The 19,010-nt window shown below is 35.3% G+C and overlaps 2 protein-coding genes across 4 annotated transcripts; both read right to left on the reverse strand.

The window, feature by feature from the left end:
• Positions 1-1,140: 1,140 nt before the first annotated feature.
• Positions 1,141-6,744, reverse strand: LOC112524095. Its single transcript, XM_025133740.1, has 11 exons — positions 6,155-6,744; positions 5,593-5,679; positions 5,323-5,466; positions 4,624-4,730; positions 3,316-3,404; positions 3,124-3,227; positions 2,915-3,020; positions 2,757-2,832; positions 2,518-2,632; positions 1,905-2,436; positions 1,141-1,790 (listed from the first exon to the last, which is right to left on the reverse strand). Exons 1-11 carry the CDS (start codon positions 6,429-6,431, stop codon positions 1,697-1,699), a joined length of 1,731 nt encoding a protein of 576 aa, XP_024989508.1. The 5' UTR covers positions 6,432-6,744; the 3' UTR covers positions 1,141-1,696.
• Positions 6,745-7,512: 768 nt separating this feature from the next.
• Positions 7,513-15,558, reverse strand: LOC112524607 (protein decapping 5-like). Of its 3 annotated transcripts, none has more exons than XM_025134513.1 (8): positions 15,243-15,558; positions 14,170-14,270; positions 12,151-12,222; positions 11,114-12,070; positions 10,343-10,414; positions 8,713-8,907; positions 7,987-8,097; positions 7,513-7,899 (listed from the first exon to the last, which is right to left on the reverse strand). In XM_025134513.1, exons 1-8 carry the CDS (start codon positions 15,388-15,390, stop codon positions 7,744-7,746), a joined length of 1,812 nt encoding a protein of 603 aa, XP_024990281.1. In that variant the 5' UTR covers positions 15,391-15,558; the 3' UTR covers positions 7,513-7,743. The 3 variants fall into 3 exon arrangements, with proteins under 3 accessions (XP_024990281.1, XP_024990280.1, XP_024990282.1); XM_025134512.1 differs by having other exon boundaries at positions 8,713-8,913; XM_025134514.1 differs by lacking the exon at positions 8,713-8,907.
• Between the last annotated feature and the right edge of the window lie 3,452 nt (positions 15,559-19,010).

Consider the following 19,010-nt stretch of genomic DNA (forward strand, 5'->3'; position numbering starts at 1 on the left):
GTCTTATCAAAGGCACACCAGAATTTTGAATCCTTTGGCTTAATTCCAGACCAACTTGGAAAAATAAAACAGGGAAAGCTCCAGAACCTGTGGCTTTATTCTCTAAATCAACCCTAATTTTCTTGTAAGCGTACATGTAGAAATATATATATATATATATATATATATATATACACACATATAATTACTGTTCTGTTGACAGTAATCACTAGCAAGTTCAATTCCTTCAAGAGAATTTCAATGAAAAAAAGAACTAAAGAAGGATTATTGAGCCATTGACGAAGAACTGGCTTTCATGGGCCATTCAGTAATCAAATAATAAACACATAGAGCTAGAAATGAGACTTCAGGATTACCTTTTTGCCAGAAGAGGGTGAAGTGAAAGATTGATAGTTTGGATTTGGAGGATGAAAGCGTTAGTTCGTGGTTGAGTTTCAGGATGTTAAAATGGCGCTTCAAAGAGATGAAAGCGGCTCTTGGCGGGAAGTTATTTTCAAACCCATTTATTTTCTTTTAACCACAAGCCTGATTTCTGATTGGTTTGAGTTCGGCTCCAAAAATCAAAAATACCAGCTGGTCCCATATTTAAATCTAAAGAGAAATAAAGTCCCCTTCTAGCCACGGAGGTTCAAATGCGGTGACCCTCGGGCTATCTGCAAAGCAGGTGGCCGTCCTAGGATTAGTCAGTTAGCATAGCGGGTCAGATATCCAGGTTAATTAAAAAAAAGATGCTGTAGCCCCTTCACCTACACACCATTTTAAATTATATACAAATAATTATCAATTAACACCACAATATTTTCTTCATCCAATCTGTTTTTTTAAAATGACCCTTATATCTTGTTGAGTTTTATCTCTACATCTATCACAAGCATGTACACAAGCCCCTTCGGGGGGCATAGGCCCACATACATATATAGATGAACAATCATGCAAAAAATCGGTCAATTTACAAAAAGTGAAAGAAGGGTCAAATCACAAGTGAGACATCCAAAAGGAAGTAGATAACCTGGTCAACGCAACATATTTGTATCAGGTCCTTCTCGCACTCATTCTTGTTACATACACACACATACATATATAAACATGGTAAAAATCAAATGAAGATCATAAAACTATAAAATAAAATAAAAACAGTTTACATGTATCGTTGGCTTATGCCTTGTCGAGCTCTAAATACGAAAGCTCAACAGGCTAAACAATCAAGCTTTGGCCCAACTCAAAGAGGTTTGGTGGGATCATATAGGCCCATATGAGCTCAATCCTAACTCCATCCATATGAAATCCTGTAAAATTAAAACCCATTACAAGACTATGTTTAACGGTTTAAAAATATAAATTACATTAGTTGGCCCATACAGACTCCATATCTCAGCTCATTTAGCAACGGTTCGCAGAGTTGCCAACTCCGAGCCACGCTACAGTAAAGCTTGCCAGAAGGTCAAACAAGTTGGCTCGGTTTGGTCCGCCCTTGCCTTCTTGACAAAAAAGGGTCTATACCCCTGCTGCTGCATTTAAACTGAATAAAAACAATCCCCACAAAAAGTTCAAAGAAACGAATGTTGAAAACTGCTAATCCCCCCTTCATTGCCACCATAAGAAAAGGGCACAATTTGTAACCTCCTTGTTTCTGTATCATCTCAAACCAAATGGTTTCTCAACTAAAGAACGATTTGGGTCCACAGATACCTTCTGCTCAAGAACGACTACCCCATTTCCACCTCCGCCCAACTTCCTCGAGAACCTTAGTCCGAGCTTCACCCTTTTTTGCCTCCTCCTCTATCCAAGATCTGCACCAAAAGCTACCATCAGAAAAACCATCTAAACCCCAAAAAAAATAGATTTTTTAATGTTTTAAATACATATAAGAACGAAGAACCATATTCAGAAAGTTGCATATGCACCTCAGTATACGAAGAGCTTCTAATTCAGCTTCGAGTATTGACTTTGAATCAAGAATTCTTTCAAGTTTGACCTCTAGTTCACCAACGGTATTATGGATTTTATGTTGCTTGTCCACATAGTTATCCCGCTCATTCGTAAGTCTCCTGTTCATTTCATCTACTTCTTCCTTTAGCCTAGAAAGTAGCTGCTTTTGACAGTCTAAAGCTGCTTTCTCCTTCAAATATGCAGCCACGGCATTATCTTGATCAATCTTATGATGTTCCAAATCTTTAAGTGCTTCCAGATAAGCCACTTCCACCTCCAAACGACGACTGTTTTCATCTTCGAGTTTTTTCTCCCAATACTTCTGTATCTCTCCTCTCTCAAGAAGTTCTGTTTTGATCTCTTTCATTGCAAACTGTCGTGAAGATTTCTCAGCTTCTAGCTTCAAGAATTCATGGTGAATTGATTCGGTAATTCTTCCACTTGTCAGTGCCACTGCTGCTTGTGCCTTGGTGCACGGTTTCCCGGGCTGAAACCGCTTGCCCTGACCTGATATACAGCCCAGTATGTCAAATTACATAATTACCCCTGTGGGTGAGCTATGTAAGGAAGAAAGAGAGAGAAGAGAACCAAAAACTTTTCTCATTATGCTTTTGTCGTTAGCCAGCATGTCCATAAAAAGCCCTGGCAACACATCCGACTTGAGATCCCTTGCATCCAGAAAGCCGATTTTGTTCCTTAATATCTGGACTGTAAAAATGTCAGTTCTTAAAGACACGATAGACCACACCAGTCATTTCTGTACATCACCAGTGATTATAAATCAAAGAAAATAACGAAGGTTTGAATGAACTTCAATTTATTCCTACCTCTTCATTTACTCCTGGCATGACTTCATACTCTAACTTGGCTCTCCAACCTATGAGATCCTCACGTGATATCAATCTAGAAACCAAATAGATCTATGAAATTTAAAAAACACGTAAAAAGAGAAACAGAAAATTCAATTTGCCAAATATTTAACTACCTCTCAGGGAAAAAGTTTACACCTCCAGAGCTCTTTGAACTATCCAAATCAGAAGTTAAGTTTTTACCGGACAGCTTGCTCAGAACAACGCCAGCCTCAGCCAGGGCTAGTGTACAGATATTCAGCACAAGATAAGCATTTTTAATATTTTTGAAGAAAAAAATAAGGCATGTAATACCAGCTTCTTCAACGTCAATTTCCAATAATACCTTGAATGTACTCAAAATCAGGATCTTCACCCCTCACGTCATCAAAAGCGTTAGTGATAGATCCAGCAAGTGCAATAGATGGGATTATCCTATTCTTCGGATTCCTGAAACAGCAAAAATTCTTAATGAACTAGAACTACATCCGTATTCTACCTTATAAACGTTGAGCCAAATGCATGCAAAAGCTGATACCTTTCAAGTCTGGAGTTAACTAGAACCAACCATCTTGCATATTCTCTCCTAGTACACAATTCATCTGCATTGACTTCGTCATCAATGATCTGCATACCTTAATGAGAGGTTACAGAGTAATGCTTAGAACTGAACCTACAAATTGGTCCGTGGTGGAAAACTACTGAAGTGCACACACATGAATCAATTAAATAAAATGAAAGAAGAAATTATTTGGTTGATGAACAGTTACTTAAATAATCAAATATCAATTAATTAATATAAAGAAAATAATCTTTAGTTTTCATATATACCAACAATGATATCGAACTAGCGATAATGTAGTCTTACCAGGTCTTTATTATTATTTTTATTACAATGAATAATGGTCATGCTCCCTGCATCCAAAAAATGCAACAGTGCCCTCGTCCAACAAAGCAACATTTCCTTTTCCGTTAATGTTGTTATTTGAAATTAGTAACTTTGATTGTGTTCCACAATCTTTCTTTTGTTTTCTCCTTATTAAGGGACATTATTCGTTTAACGATCAAACATTTTTATTAAACTCTGTATCAAATCAACCATTGCAATATTTTGAGACAGATGGAACAATAAATAATTACCAACTTATAAAACATTTGTCTTAAAAGTCAGTTACATAGGTAATTGAATAGTAAGTTCCAAATTTTCAATTATTTAGAGTCATATTAACAATAATCCGTAGTAGAACATTTTGATTGATTGCTTTGGTGTTAGGATTTTATAAGAGTTGGGAACCACTCACTTGAAAGATTCCATGGGAAAAAACAGTATGTGATGTGTCTTTGTTAGAATTCTTCCAAGTGTTTTACATTTTTCTAGCCTATCATGAAACTGATCGCTAGGAGGGTTCCAGATAGTTTCAAGTCCTTTTTCTGGTGAATATTAATGCATATATTGGCCTGATATAACTTCTAAAATAATAAACATTAACTAAAAAGACATCCATGAAGCACCAAAAATGTTTGGGAGAAAAATGGCTCTAAATTGTACATGTTAAAAAAAGGGATATGTTGGGGTTTGTGGCTAACTCAGTTAATTTATCATATAAGTATATGAATGACATCAAGCCAACAGAAATCCTTGAACTACTTATAGTAAAAGTGTTACCGGTTTAGGACAAGATCACTAAATACAACAGACCAATCTGTAGTTTAAAAAACAATATCTTGTTAAAGGGAAGACTCACTCCGTCAAACTAATTCAGTTTGATAACAATTTGATAATAACCGTATCACGGAATAATATTATCGTAAACCTAAGTACAAAACATGACTTGCAACACAATACCTTCAGATTCTTCAACCACAATAGAGCCTCCTGCTGAGTAGCATCTGCAGAAACTGGAACTACAACTCTTCCAGGCTTTCCTTCTTCCCACTTAACATGATCAATTACTGTGAAATATAAATGAAGATAAAAAAATATAAAGCAAGCATAACATCAGCCACAGTAACACTAACACCAATGAATGGTATCAAAATCCGTGATCTCTGCCCATTATAAAAAACAAAATGCCGAGGGCACACTTCCAACGCATTTATCACCAAAATAAAGATGTTGTCAAGTGTTACTGGACAATCATATTAAGAACCATAATGAAAAGACGGATCTATCTCCTTACTTTCTCAGAAAAATCCCAGAGCGCCAAAGTTCGATTATTTTTACATACTGGGTTAAAGAAAGAAGCTTACCAAGCACCCTAGTAACTTGTACTTTTGTTGCAAAATCTGTTTTCTTTAAGGAATTTACAATAAATCCGCTAGCAGCAGCTTACAAATCATTTCTGAATTAGAATCCCAAGTACAGTTTCCAGTGGAACCATCATACCATATGACGCTTCTTTATAGGTAACGATTATGAAGACTGGCCCTAAAGGCTGAAGCCTCATTGCACCAAGGGCTGGCAGCCCTTTGTTGCTTAAGATTAGTAGCAAATTATACGAATCTTTATGTATAACGAACAAACAGTTAAGGAACTACAAAATACCTTCTGCTGCCTCATCAACTTCTTCATAAACATTTTCCATCAATGGCTCATTAGGAGCTTCAGCCACCTTTGATGTATCTTCTGAACTCAGTGATTTATCATCAACAGAGACATGAAATGGACTGGCAAATCGCAAAACACGGCCTGAAAAGAAATCACAAAAAGATTCTAAGCCATGTCCATTTTCAAAACATTGCATTGCATAACAACTATAAACACAATCCCCTAATTCCAACCAATCAAAAAGATCTATAAAAGTGAAAGATTTACCTTTTCTTGATAGAGTAAAACGAGCAAACACAGCAAGTAAAGCCACAATTGAGGTCCCAATACCAAACACGAGAAATGTAGGCAACCCTGATTCATTAAAGACTCATTACAATCATTACCCAATAAATTTCACAAAATTTGAAGTTTAGAAATACAGCAGAATTCAGCAAGCCCTCTATTCAAGTCTACCTCCACCTGGACAGATTATATCTCCCTCCATCCAACAGAAAAAAGGGCTAGGCGGCGATAATTCCAGAATTCTGATATGCAAATTTTATATGACAATTGTTTCACATTTAGATCCAATATATTTCCATTTATACTTTTTAACAAGTGTTTAAGGATTCCAATCTAGAAAGAGAATTGATAGCTTGTATTTCTGTCGGATCAATTATCATTTTAACGATCAACTTCTCCCATTTGTAAGCTTCAATGCAGTAATCAGATTGCTGTGAAACAATTTAAATTCCATATAACTATCTTGTTTGATATCCAATGTCAGAGTGTAGCTTTCTGCAAGGGGTAAATAACATAAAAATAATCTAGGGCTTCAAAGTTCTACCTTCTTTGTGTTTCTTTGCGCTTACAGTTTCTTCCAGAATTGCCCAACCATTGTAGTCTTCAGCGTCCCGTCGATCAGAAGAAACCCAAGACAAATGTAAGTTATCTCGAGTAATTGACGCAGACAGAGATATTAATCTTCGTCCTCTAGGGTTTCTGGGTCTGAGAACACCTTCATCGGTCAAAATTGGAAATGGGTGTGAAATTTTAAGAAAGAGGCGATTTCTCCGAGGGAGATGTATAGGCAAAAAGGTGGATAGAGAGGAAGAAGAGCACATTCTCTTCTTCTAATGCTGTAATTTTAGCAGAAAATTTTGGGGTTTCTTGGATTAGGATGAATCCAACGTCATGTTTTTCAAGAGCCTACAAATCGAAGAAGAAAAAGGGTTTAGCTTCGATTGTCAAAACTAGTTTGATTTCCACTGTTTCCAGAGTTTCGACCGTCAAGGATTTCCCCAAATGATCAATCGACTAGATGTTTTAAACCCCTTATCTTGTTCTTTTAGGTGTTGGGCTACATTTCAAAAGAAGGAATAAATAATATTTAATTAACACAAATAGTCCTTGAAAGTGAGATTATATTTTTGGATTATGGTTTGAATGAAGTATTGAATAGATGTTTTTTTGCATAATATTATTGATGTTGTTTAAATTAAGATCAAATTAAATTTTGAAGAGTAAACATTATTTTTGGTCCTTATGCTTTATTCGATATTTCATGATTTGGTCTCGTCCACTAACGAGAATTTAGAATTTCATAAAGCCAAGGGTATCGAATTTAGGGGTTGTTCGGTTTGTTTTTTGGGCATGTATGGATATAGTTGTCTGTATATTGACAGATAAATTGTTGTTCGGTTATTATGCTGAATAAACAGTCTGAATATCAGAAATGACCATCCCCAACCTACATTAAACACTATTAAAGCATTTGTTTGATAAAAATGTTGAATATTTGATATTAAATGGTTAAAAAATATCTATTCAAAGTTTTTTTTAAATAAAAACAATTTACCAAGTCGTATCAAACCCAAATTAGAACAATTTCATTCTCAAAAATATCAAACCCTAATATTTTTTTCAAATCTAAAATCTTTCAATTAAAGTCAAGTATCAAATCTGTAATTGTTGGTGGGATTTTAGATGTTATTGAGGATGAGATTGTTAAAAAAAAGGTATTTAAGTACAAAGTTTGGCTGAATGTAGACAAGTGTCTTTCTCAAGCTATCCAAATAAACTCTTGGTTTTCAGATTAAGCCATAACCAAACAGTCAATTATGGCTGAACGAATAAGAGGGATTGCAAAATGGGGGCAGATATAAAAGTCTGAAATATGTAAAGACTGAATAACATATCTGTGTGTTGAAAAAGAAGACAATAAACAGCTTAGTCTACAAACAGCTCCACCACAATCACCTGGTTCCAAAGACGGGGAGAAATATATAATATATAGGTAACTGAACACAGCTCCTACATACATAATAATAATAATCCTAACTTTATTTTCAAAATTCAAATCAAACACCACCATTCCATGCCTTTCACAACCAGCCAGCCAGCCAGCCATTTAGTATAATCTACAACACAAGAACATCAGTAATCACGAGTTGGATTTGGCGTTCTCCCACCACGGCCCCTCCCACCATAGCTGCTGTTGTATCCTCCTCTCCCATAATAACCCCCTCCTCCTCGTGAACGACCTCCTCGGTATCCCCTACCCCCTCGGTATCTAGAGAATTCACCAAATGTCTGCAGGAATAATAAACCCAAACACACGCACATAAATAAAGACGCAGAAACCCCTACTATTAATATTAGCGTTAAAGCAGACTTCACCTCTGTATCTAGTTTCATCTGCTCAGAGAACCTAGTCCTTCCGTTATTTGATTGATTGCCAAGGGAATTGCAAGATAACGTATCAAAAAAGTCATCCTTGCTATAAACAGCCTGCAGATTGCACAATAGATTCCCGTACAAAGCATTAGTCATGTCAAATTCCATGCTACTATACACACACAAAGTACCCCATCTGTCCAATAGAAATTGCAACAAGTTCTATTACGGGTGCGTTTGGTATGCAGATGGGACTGGAAGGGAAAAAGTGAGGTAGGCAGGTGAAGGAATTCTGAAAAGTTATCGGTTCTAATTTGACAAGGGTAGTTTAGTAATTTGTCAATCTTGTCTTATGTTCCTGATTTTTGTTCCACCTAGGAGCATATTGAAAACACAATTTTGCCCCCACTCAAGTCCTGTCCTATCCCTGTCTAGTGTCAAGCCAAACATGCGACATGATTTTGTACTGTCATGTACCATCCTGGCCAGCGTACCAAAAACATAATGTCCTCTAAAATTGCAACACTTCCATTTTTGGGGTTATAATCAAGTTAGCAAATACCCCATTCATCCATCATCATTGTTACATAAAAATTGATAATACAAGATCCCCTTATCTTGCCATTAGTGAAATGTATTTGACATTAGAGAAATAGTCGGCATTTCCCCATATTAGACGTTGCAATTTTCGTGGGAAGGAGGAAATACATGCTAGGATAGAAACATCACCTTGGCATCCAATTTTGGTAGATCAGCATCATTTTCATCTTCATATTCATCCTCATCACTAGCAATTCCGTCGTTCTCCTTTGGGCTGGATCTGTTACCTTTTCCTAAGGTTCCCCAAATTTCATCCTTGTTGAATTTCTCATTCATTGCATTAAAATCGAACTCCTCAGTGAATTTCATCACGGGTCGTGATCCCTGGATCTTGAAATGAATATTTAATGCTCACATAAACATCAAGATAAATAGTAGAGTGCCACATATAACAATTAGAAAAACAAAATTCAGATCAGAGTGCATTATCCCCTATCAACAGTTCGAAAACCTAATATGAAACAATTATGCACAACCGTGTCCATCAAATGAAATGTTTGGAGTGGCAAGTAGATGGGGAACCATCATTTTACCGATGTAACATGACAAGAAGCAAAAACCGTTCCAACAAAAGAGCAAACCAAAGTGCAGCTTTCAAAATTTCCATTCACATGAAGTGTAAAGTGGAACATTTTATCTGGTGCCCAAAAGAAGAATACGACTCTTTGGAGTCAAATGGACCACTTCTGGATTTGCAAAACTGTTATCAATGTTTTAAGATTTCCGTAGAAAACGCAGAGATGGTGAAGAGGATATTTGGCACTACAATAAGCCTAAGAATTCTACTGGAAGCATATAGTAACCAACAAAACTGCAAAATACTTTCTCCATTAAAATGAAATGGCCTTGATGGTGAAATCATTCCATACCCAAAAGTCTAGACATATTACATTTAAATACATTCTACTAAGAAAATAAAAGCAGATATTATATGTGAACACTGATTTAAAAATAACATGAAGATAAAACTTTAACACTCGTATGATTAGCTGTATTTGAGAAGAAACTCACCGCTTTTTTCAAAAAATTGAATGATCTCAAATAAGTTTTCTTTGTCAAGGAAAAACATGAATCTTATGAATACAATTCCTGTCTGATTCACCATCATATTGATGAATCATGAATCAACTCATTATAACACAGTTCTATTTATTTTCCCCTAGATTTCTTACTTCAGTTGCATCGTTTGCTCATTTATGTGTATAACTTATTGATTAAAAAGTTATTAGCAGCCACAAGAATCGGAAGGTTTTCTGTTGGTAGTTTGTAAGCTGTCATGAGACTAATGAAATACTGCATAGTCTCGTTAATACAGGTATATTATGGTTTATACATCACTAGAATGCTTAGTTTTTGTTTTATATTATATGCATGTATTAATTATTTAGGAAAAGGTTGAGGCGAATATATGATTACATTCAAATTTTGGTTCATGATTGATGAAATTAGTAGAAAATTTGATTCACGAATTAATAACCATGAAATTTATCAAGAAAAAGGTGTAATATTATCGTCGAGTTTCTAAACGTGAAAGAACTAAAATTTACAAAATCGGGTTGTAACTGAAAGGTTCAATAAACTAGAAGAATCGTGTCTTTAAGGGGAAAACAGAAGCCCCATAAGTTCAGTTATGTAGTTGTGTTATTGGTGTCAAGTTAGAAAATAAGTAAATCAAAGAAATCGGATACAAGAACATTAGGGTCGTCAAAACAGTAAAGTTCAAATATGTAAGATTGAGATGTATGTGCAAAAAAATTACCCCAGATCCTCTGCCTCTCTCGCGTCCTCTGTAATTGTGACCCTGACGGTTCTGGTAAGGAGCTCCGTTTGTCTAAAAACAGAAGAAAATATTCATAATATAGAAAACATAAACACTTCGAAGATGATAAAACATTTTAAATCCTTATATGGCCAACTCCACAAGAGGACCGGTATGATCTACTGTGTAATAAAACATACTTTCCCTCTGCAAAAAAGATAGCCCCAGAACATCAACATGTGCATCTAAATCATTGTTGATCTCAAAACAATCAAAAAGCCTCCATAAACAGAAATATAAGTGGTGGCACAGAGCATAAACTCATCTTATGATTCTTATCTAGCTGTGTTTTCAACTATTTGGGGTCAGCTTATATCCTTTTGTAATAGACAGCATTATTCTATGTAGAAACTAAATAGATAACCCTCATAGTCCATGTTCATTTTTTTCTTACTCTTACCTTTTAGGTAATCATCGATATTCGTATCTGGCACATTAAAGTTATAAACAGATACATTGCACTTCAATTTTTTCACTTTTTGCTGACTAAAATGCTATATAGGTTGTAGTTACTTCGCTTTGTAGTATCTTTTACTTTCCCTATTAAGGTAATCACCAATTTAGTAATTTGAATCATCAGCCTTTAAATGTGAATAATCCACACAGGCCACTTTCTCTATCACACTATCTATGTGAGAACAATTAAACAGATACAAATCAAACATAACATAAACCATCTACATTATAACGTGGAAAATTGAAGACTGGTACCTTTGGGAGGATCCGAGATTGAGGTGGTAAAGGCAATATTGGAGGCTGAGCTTCTGTTGGAACTGGAACTGGAAGAGGAGCAGATGGTTCTGATGATGGCGTTGGAACTTGAACAACTTCCACATCCTTGTGAACAGCTTGTGTGAATTGAGATGAAACAACTGCGGTTTGCCCAGACTGAAGCAGCTGTCCTGGAGTTACAAGTGATGGCATGGGCGATTCAGCTGGGACAGCATTAGACCCAGTGACAGATGCGATAGGATAGGGCATGCCCGTATAACGCAAATGTGCTTCAGAAGGCACATTAGGCTTGTTAGAGATGGGAGGTACAGTAACATTTACATCAGTAGTATTCAACAGAGACAATGATTGCAAGCTACCACTTAGTGGTGCTGTCGGAACGACAGAGTTAGAAGGCTTATTTTGCATTAGAGATGGCAAGGTATCAGTAGCTGATACTGAAGGTGGTCCAGGAGGGAGACTGGAAGGCAGGGTTGATCCCAGTGAAGCGGTAGAGGCTATATTGGCTGAATTCATAGATGTCATCGATAAATGAGATGGATATTCAGGCATGTTTGAGGCAGGCAGGCTTGGAGCTCCACCTGGCAAGGATGCATTATAAGTGGGATAATGCATAGGTTGCTGCAGAGGAGGCACTGATAGCCCATGGGGTGGTCGTAACAGTGACTGTTGATGCAACTGGGGAATCCCACTTGGTGGGGCATAAAACCCTGGCCAATACATTGGCATTGCAAGCCCGCTACTATTTGCATTTGGAGGAGGTGGCATAGGTCCCCAAGACCCCAGATTCCCACCAGGCTGATATAAAGGCAATACACCTTGCAAAGTTGATCCAGGATGTCCTAGTTGTGCATTATGGATGCTAGGATCAGGCAAGGAGTTACTAGCAGCAGCAGGCAAGCTTGAAGATGTTGGAGGAGGCCGAGGATAGTGTGACTGCATAAAGATTATAGCAGCATTCAGACAGTTAGATAATTAAAGGTGTTGCAAATAAATACACAGTTTCTTCTATATACCTGAATAATGGCAGGATCACTGTTTATCTGTTGTATTGGCTGAACAGGCAAAGATGATTTCACCTGAAGATCCTGTAAAGATAAAATAAAGTAACTTCAACATCTCAGTTACTAGAAAATGGAAGAATCTGACCATCACAAACAAAATATACAGTAGAGAAAAACTCAAACTGACACTAGCAAGAAGATGTCAAATCACTCAAAAAGTTATATCGTGTCACAACCAAAGGTAAAACTTTCCCACTTGCCTATTCTACCTTAGAAAGTCATTTCACACTTTTCCACACTCTGAAAGCATGTATTAGAAGTCAATATCATGTTCCATACTAAATAAATTCATGAATATCACACAAGCTGTATCTCCCCTATGGAAGTTTCTAAGAGAGATGGAACAAGCCCACACATATAAAATCAGTTTAGAAGCAAGATGGCATAAATAAAAAACTGAATTCATAAGAATCATCCAAGCTCCTTCTCCCCTATGAATGTTTTCTAATTTAATAACTATTACACCAACAAATATATACAATTCCTGGCATATCCTCAACACAGCTCATCTCATGAAATCAACATATATTTTTTAATAAAATAACATTCCCAAACTCATCATATGTTGCACAGATGAGATTAAAATATCTCTAAATCACCTGGCTTCTAGCTTATACTGATACCATTCAATTTCAATCAATCATCTTCCTTTTGCAGACCTCAGATCTAATACCTACCAAACTTGTAGCATTCTTTTCGGTATACCATATCCGATCTAAACTTGATTAATTTACATGCAACAGTAGACCTAAAAGATTTCCAAACTAATACGTCACTAGCCAAAATATCACAACTATCACTTCATCTAGCCATTACATAGAAACTATAACAGTATAACCAAAATCCTGCAAACAAGTATCACTTCCTTAGACCGTCACATGGAAACGGGAACCAAAATCCTGTTCAATTATACTTTTCATGGCATCTTTTAAAGAATATCACAACAGGATTGACATAGCTGCAAAAGCTACCTTTACAGAAAAATTAATCATATAAAACCCTCATGCCTTAAATCGTCACCTACCAATATCACGTCAATCTCAATATGTAAAATCAGTTCAAACAAATTCAGACCAGACGAGCGTAACAGATCACATCCAAAAAGGCAGTTTCATTTAAGAACCTTCGTCGCAAAAGAAACTGGTCTATCTCCACCACCCCCTTCCTCTCTCAATCTCTACTAAAATCTTTGGTTACCTTTCTGTCAATGCTATTTAATAAATATCTCCATGTTTCACTTTAACCCACTATACTTATTTCACACAAATCAGCCACCAGTAATAAACCAGAAACCCTTATTGTCAGCAACAGGGCTCCGACATATGTGACCACTGATTCTGTCAAAAAATCAGAATGTAAGGTTTTGAATACAATTCTAAAAACATATTCGTTCATAGATGTATTCCTCTCTCTAATCGCATGTGACCATTCCAATTTGGAATTTTTTTTTGAACTTTATATTATTCTTTAGCAACCATTTTGATGTCATTGGAAGACCTGCAGCCATTCCAAAAGCAAGCTTGGCCATAGCAGCACTGGCGAGTGCCTTTCTTTTGAATCTGGTCATGAAAACCTTCCAGCCAAACATTCCTTAAGATCAGGGAAACCAATTGGTGCCTTGGTGGTGGGCACCTCCACCCTATTTTCTCAGACACCAAAAGCAAGTGCTACCCATATTGCTTATGCTCACAAAACCATGATAAAAAAGAACTACTCTCCTGGAGTTTAATGATTTCCACAGGCACGTGCAATTTTGCAACAACTGGGATAGACCTACTATAAGTAACAATCAAAAGCCAAGTAACTAGTGCAAAAGATATTCCTTTTATGATAGAAGAAAATCATAAAAGATATAGGAGCTATCCCAATCACCGAAAATACCGCATGCACTAAATTTAGAACTCAGGCACACAGTACATGAATACTCAGCCAGTGACAATATGGAATTCAACCACTTTATAGTTACATTACCTTGATGTCACTTCCGCGAAACAATATGTATTCATAAACCTTGTCGCTGGGCATGAGTTGGGGACCATCCTTTTTTCGCCCTTCGGTTCCAAATGATCTTACTGCAACCAAATACATCATTAATAATCTCACACGGAGCTGGTATTTGAAAGTAAAGACAATATAAATGATTAAAAAAAAGTAGAACCAACCAAGTACAAATCAAGAGTATACCAACATATGGTCAATGTTAGCAATTTGGTTCCAGGTAGTTACTGGAATAATCAGCCAGATAGATAGATTAATCTTGATATCAATTTTTGTTGTAGTGTCAACTTAATTTAAAACGAAATATTACAGCAGCATTGTTGCAATTCCACAATTTCAAAAAAAAGTCGATTCATAAAATAGATTCGAGATAGTGGAAAATATCAAAGGAGTTGGTCATGGGTAAAAACGTGTGGTCTTACATGGGTTAATTGACCACTTTAAAGTTTCAGTTCAGTTCTACTACCCCAACTAGTTTGCGATCAAAGGCTTGTTAAGAAGAGTTGGGTCCACATGACATATCCATCAAATTACTTGCAACATTAATGCAACCCAATAATGAAGATCAAAGCTTGATGGAACTAAGTTGATATAACATACTTTGCGGTTTTGTTCACCAATAAAAAAATTATAGGTTTGAAACGCAGGGTAAAATCACATACAAAAAATTGTCACCAAATCTGGTTAATTGTGTAGTCTGTAAAACTTAAACAAGAGATAGATTGACATGGTTTGTTGATAACAATGCATCCCCTCCATCTTAAATCCTTCTGATGTTCGCTGCAGAATCATATGCTTCCAAGCACTCAATTTGAATTGTCTCCATTAATATACAAACACACACATAGTAACAATATTAGGATTTAACTACCACAGAAAATAAAACCTTTAATCAAGAACAGCGGAGGGTTTTCACTTCCAAAATCTTTTCAATTTCGACAATTCTATAACCCTAATCGCAACGGAATCAGAAAGAAAAAAAAAAGAGAGCAGAAACAGGGATCGGCAGAAAAACGTTTAACAAGAAACTAAATGCAACAAGATACCATTACGCAATCCGATTGAGGATTCTTCAGTGTTGATGTTATACAAAATGCCCTCGTATCTGATTTCACTCTTGGAAGTCAAGCTAATCAAGCTTCCAATATACGAATCGGCCGTCGAACTTGACGATCTAGAACTTTCTGCCGCCATAGTCCGCTGCTACTACACACTTGGAACTTGGAAGTAGCGAAGAGACCGAATTTCTTGACTTGCTTGAAGTGGTTCTTTGTTTTGTAAGAGAGAATCGTTTAGGGTTTTTTTCAGTTCCTGACGCTTACATGCTTTTCCCTTCTGGGCTGTATTTGGTTTATCGGTTCCCAAACTCAACCAAATGCGCACAAGCCTTGCTTTTTGTTACATCAATTTTTCCATATATATCTTTTTTCCCCTAAAATTATTAAAACCTAACGAAATTTGTATTAATTTTTTTTTCTTAATCAATATAATAAACAATTAATGTATGATAATAATAATAATAATATGGAGAGATTATTCTAAATTTATTAATAGTATTATTACCAGTAATTATGTGTATACAAAATTAAATCTTAAATCAGACGTTTTTTAAACATATAACATATCAAAATAATTCAGTTCACAAATCATATCGAATTGGTTGTTAACCTCCCATGGCTATAACGAATGGTCAAATCCTCGTATCAGAAGAAACAAACAAATCGAATACGTATTAGATATAACTGGTCTCAACCAACAGTTCATAAAATAAGTAAACAATACGTCTAAAGCATGTTTACTGACATATACACTTAAGAACTTTGTTATTCTTGTGTCGCTTGTAAAGGTACTCAATAATCAACAATGATGCAGAATATTAGCCTCCAGTTCGTATCACTGATTGGGGGATACAGTTCAAAGAGAGAACAATAAGTAAAATGATTAATGAAATTTTAAAAGAATATCATTATGAGAACAATGTAGATTTTTATTGATTATTTCTTCTAGTACAGACGAACTACTGTAAGTCTTTGAAACAAAGGGACCAATACAATTTTGTGAAGTTCTTTCGTCCAGATGGTTCGACTTAACTTGCACACACCTGACTAATACCATAGGACCCTGAATATAACAGTCAGAAAAGTCACAATGGTCTTGAAAGAAAAATTGTGTATAACAACATTGGCAAAAGGGTTCATCATTTTACACGTATGTGTTCGACGTATATTTGAGGACCATCATTCTAGTCGGTAGTATTCACTAGTTTGACGTTGATGTCCATAAAACGACATGAAATAAATGAGTTTCTACGAGTATGACCATGTGATATATTTGAGATGGTATATTTTGCCGATTGTGTTTCCTTTTGTAAAGCTGACTACATGCTTTCACGTGATATCTTGATAGGAATTGTTCCTCGTACTTGCTATAATTGTCAACATCTAATAATTAGCTTGATCTTAGACGACGGAAAAGCAAGTTATTATACATCATGTATGCATATTGTTTACAGGTGGATACATGAAGTGTTCGGATTAAATTACGCATATTTGTAAAATTCAAACCCTAATTTACTCAATATACATAAACAAACTTATACTAGTTAATTAAATGACATCTTTGTATAACGAATTGAAAATTTTGCTCCTTCCAGAACTTTTGGATATGGTAATACAGTATTCAGATCACTTGATTCTATCTTACACAGTTTTTGCAACGCATTCCAAAGGCATTTGCTTGATGTATAAAAGAAGGCAAATCTAGACCTCATCAAATCTGTAAAAGTTTGGAAGAAAACTTATCATCGTTTTTTTTTCTCTCTTCTAATATAAAGTTTCGATAACACGAGCGTTTTTTTTACTCTCCTATTATTTCCCTCCATTTTGTTTCTTTTGTAAAAAAAAGGTTTCGGTAACATAACGTTAAAACATCTCCGATAGATTCTTCAAAAAATGGAGAATCAAAAATCAAAATCTCCAAATAAATTTTATATTCTCCTGTGACAACTTATTCATTTTAGATATTACAGTATGAATTATATTATTAAAAAATTTAATACCTATTAAATATATATTATTTATCTCTCATATACATTTAATTCAAATATTCTTTTTGGTAGGAATAATATTTTTAAAGAGTTCTCTAAATTTTTACAATTTGTCTCATGTTTTCTCCATTTTAAAAAGATTTTGAGGAATATTTTGAAACAAAAAATCCCCAAAATCTCCATTTTGGAGGATCTTTTCGAGACGATGTTACCTGCTTGATAACATGAGACTAACAACGTTATAAGAGCATCTCCAACATATTATTAAAAAATCCTCCAAAATGGAGAATGAAACTCACAAAATTTCCAAAACAAAAATATATTCAACTCCAGTAGATTCTATATTTTGAAGATTACAACATTGATTATATTATTAAAGTATTCATTTAATTTAATAAAAGGTTATTTACCTCTCTAAACATTTATTTTCAAAGTTTCCTATTGGTGAAAAATGAATTAAATAATCTCTCTCATCGTAGTCATTTTTTGGATCATCTACAAATTTGGAGATTTTTACACTCTCTCTCTCTCTCATATTTTTCCATTTTAGAGAAAATTTTGAAGAATCTGATGGAACAAAAAAAAATGCCGAAAATTATTTTTTTAATCGACTAGAAAAGACAAGTCTAACAGACGGTCCCATTCATGAAAAGCTCTAATCCGAACTAATTTATACACATCTCAACTAATCCATAAGACTTTGATACCACAAGTTTTAAGAAATTGTTGTGCATATGGCATAGGAGTAGTAGGATGGAGAGGGCTAAATGGGCAATTATGTAATTGTAGACTACTTGTATGATCATTCACTATCCTATCCTATCCTATCCTATGAACTCACTTCCCCTATTTATTACAAAGCAAATTACCACACTACCCTTACAATTGTGGTCCAAGACTACCACCCTTTCTCTAACCTTAGGTTAAAGATTGGGGGAAAGTAAACAGTTTTAATGAAAAAACAGTAACAAAAACACAATGGTTTAACTTTATAAGTTAAAAGTAAATTATTTTAAACAATTAGCCACATTGACTGCACATTGTACCTTGTTTCTGAAGTTATTTGCATGTCCAATTACAAGGGTTCAAAAAATATGGTACAACCTTCCAAGTACATGGTACAAGCACCCATGATTTCCTTTTTTTGTCAGAGGAATTAAACTTTGTTATAAACCCATTTAAATATTATTTTTAAACCTTAACTACATAGGCAACCACTTGGATTATAGCTGATTCATTAATCCTCGAGAGATGTATGAAAAATCTCATTTATCCGACTGTAAATTCATACGATGTCGAAACCCTTGTAAAATGGATAAACAATATGAACAAAAACCATGATGGAAGATAGATTTAATGGTGTCAGACTCTCTTGGGTTTAATCCTTTCCCCTTTCATATCAACCTCAGAAAGCTCTGAATTATCCTTCAGATATACAACCACTTACAGTTACAGATGCTTCCATTGTCTTCCATGCATCTTCATGCATATTTACAGATACCATTTCCCCCCTCCATTCTATTCATCTTCAACCTCCAAATCCTTTCATATTCCTTTTGTTAATTATTCACAAAAATCAACATCTGAAATGTGTTCTTTATATGGTCTTCAAGTGATCTTAAATAATATTTCTTAATTAATGATGGCTGTTTAACAAAAGTTGTTTTTCATACCTGAAGGGAACATGGCTTGTCTTGAAACTTGAAAATGGGTATTGAGGAGTGGCACCTCAGCAAGTTTGGAACTTGAGCTTTTCAAACAAACCCCC

Source organism: Cynara cardunculus (assembly GCF_001531365.2).
Source record: "Cynara cardunculus var. scolymus isolate 2C chromosome LG 13, CcrdV1, whole genome shotgun sequence".
In the NCBI taxonomy this organism is placed as follows: Eukaryota; Viridiplantae; Streptophyta; class Magnoliopsida; order Asterales; family Asteraceae; genus Cynara; species Cynara cardunculus.

Excerpts from the sequence above, each read along its gene's own strand:
- LOC112524607 (XM_025134512.1), bottom strand. The coding sequence starts at position 15,390 with ATGGCGGCAGAAAGTTCTAGATCGTCAAGTTCGACGGCCGATTCGTAT. Across the intron at positions 10,415-11,113 it reads AATCTCGGATCCTCCCAAAG|ACAAACGGAGCTCCTTACCA; the intron begins GTACCAGTCTTC and ends TTCTGTTTTTAG. Across the intron at positions 8,098-8,712 it reads TACCAAAATTGGATGCCAAG|GCTGTTTATAGCAAGGATGA; the intron begins GTGATGTTTCTA and ends TGCAATCTGCAG.
- LOC112524095 (XM_025133740.1), bottom strand. The coding sequence starts at position 6,431 with ATGTGCTCTTCTTCCTCTCTATCCACCTTTTTGCCTATACATCTCCCT. Across the intron at positions 5,467-5,592 it reads TTTTACTCTATCAAGAAAAG|GCCGTGTTTTGCGATTTGCC; the intron begins GTAAATCTTTCA and ends ATTTCTTTTCAG. Across the intron at positions 3,405-4,623 it reads TGTGGTTGAAGAATCTGAAG|ATCATTGATGACGAAGTCAA; the intron begins GTATTGTGTTGC and ends TAAGGTATGCAG.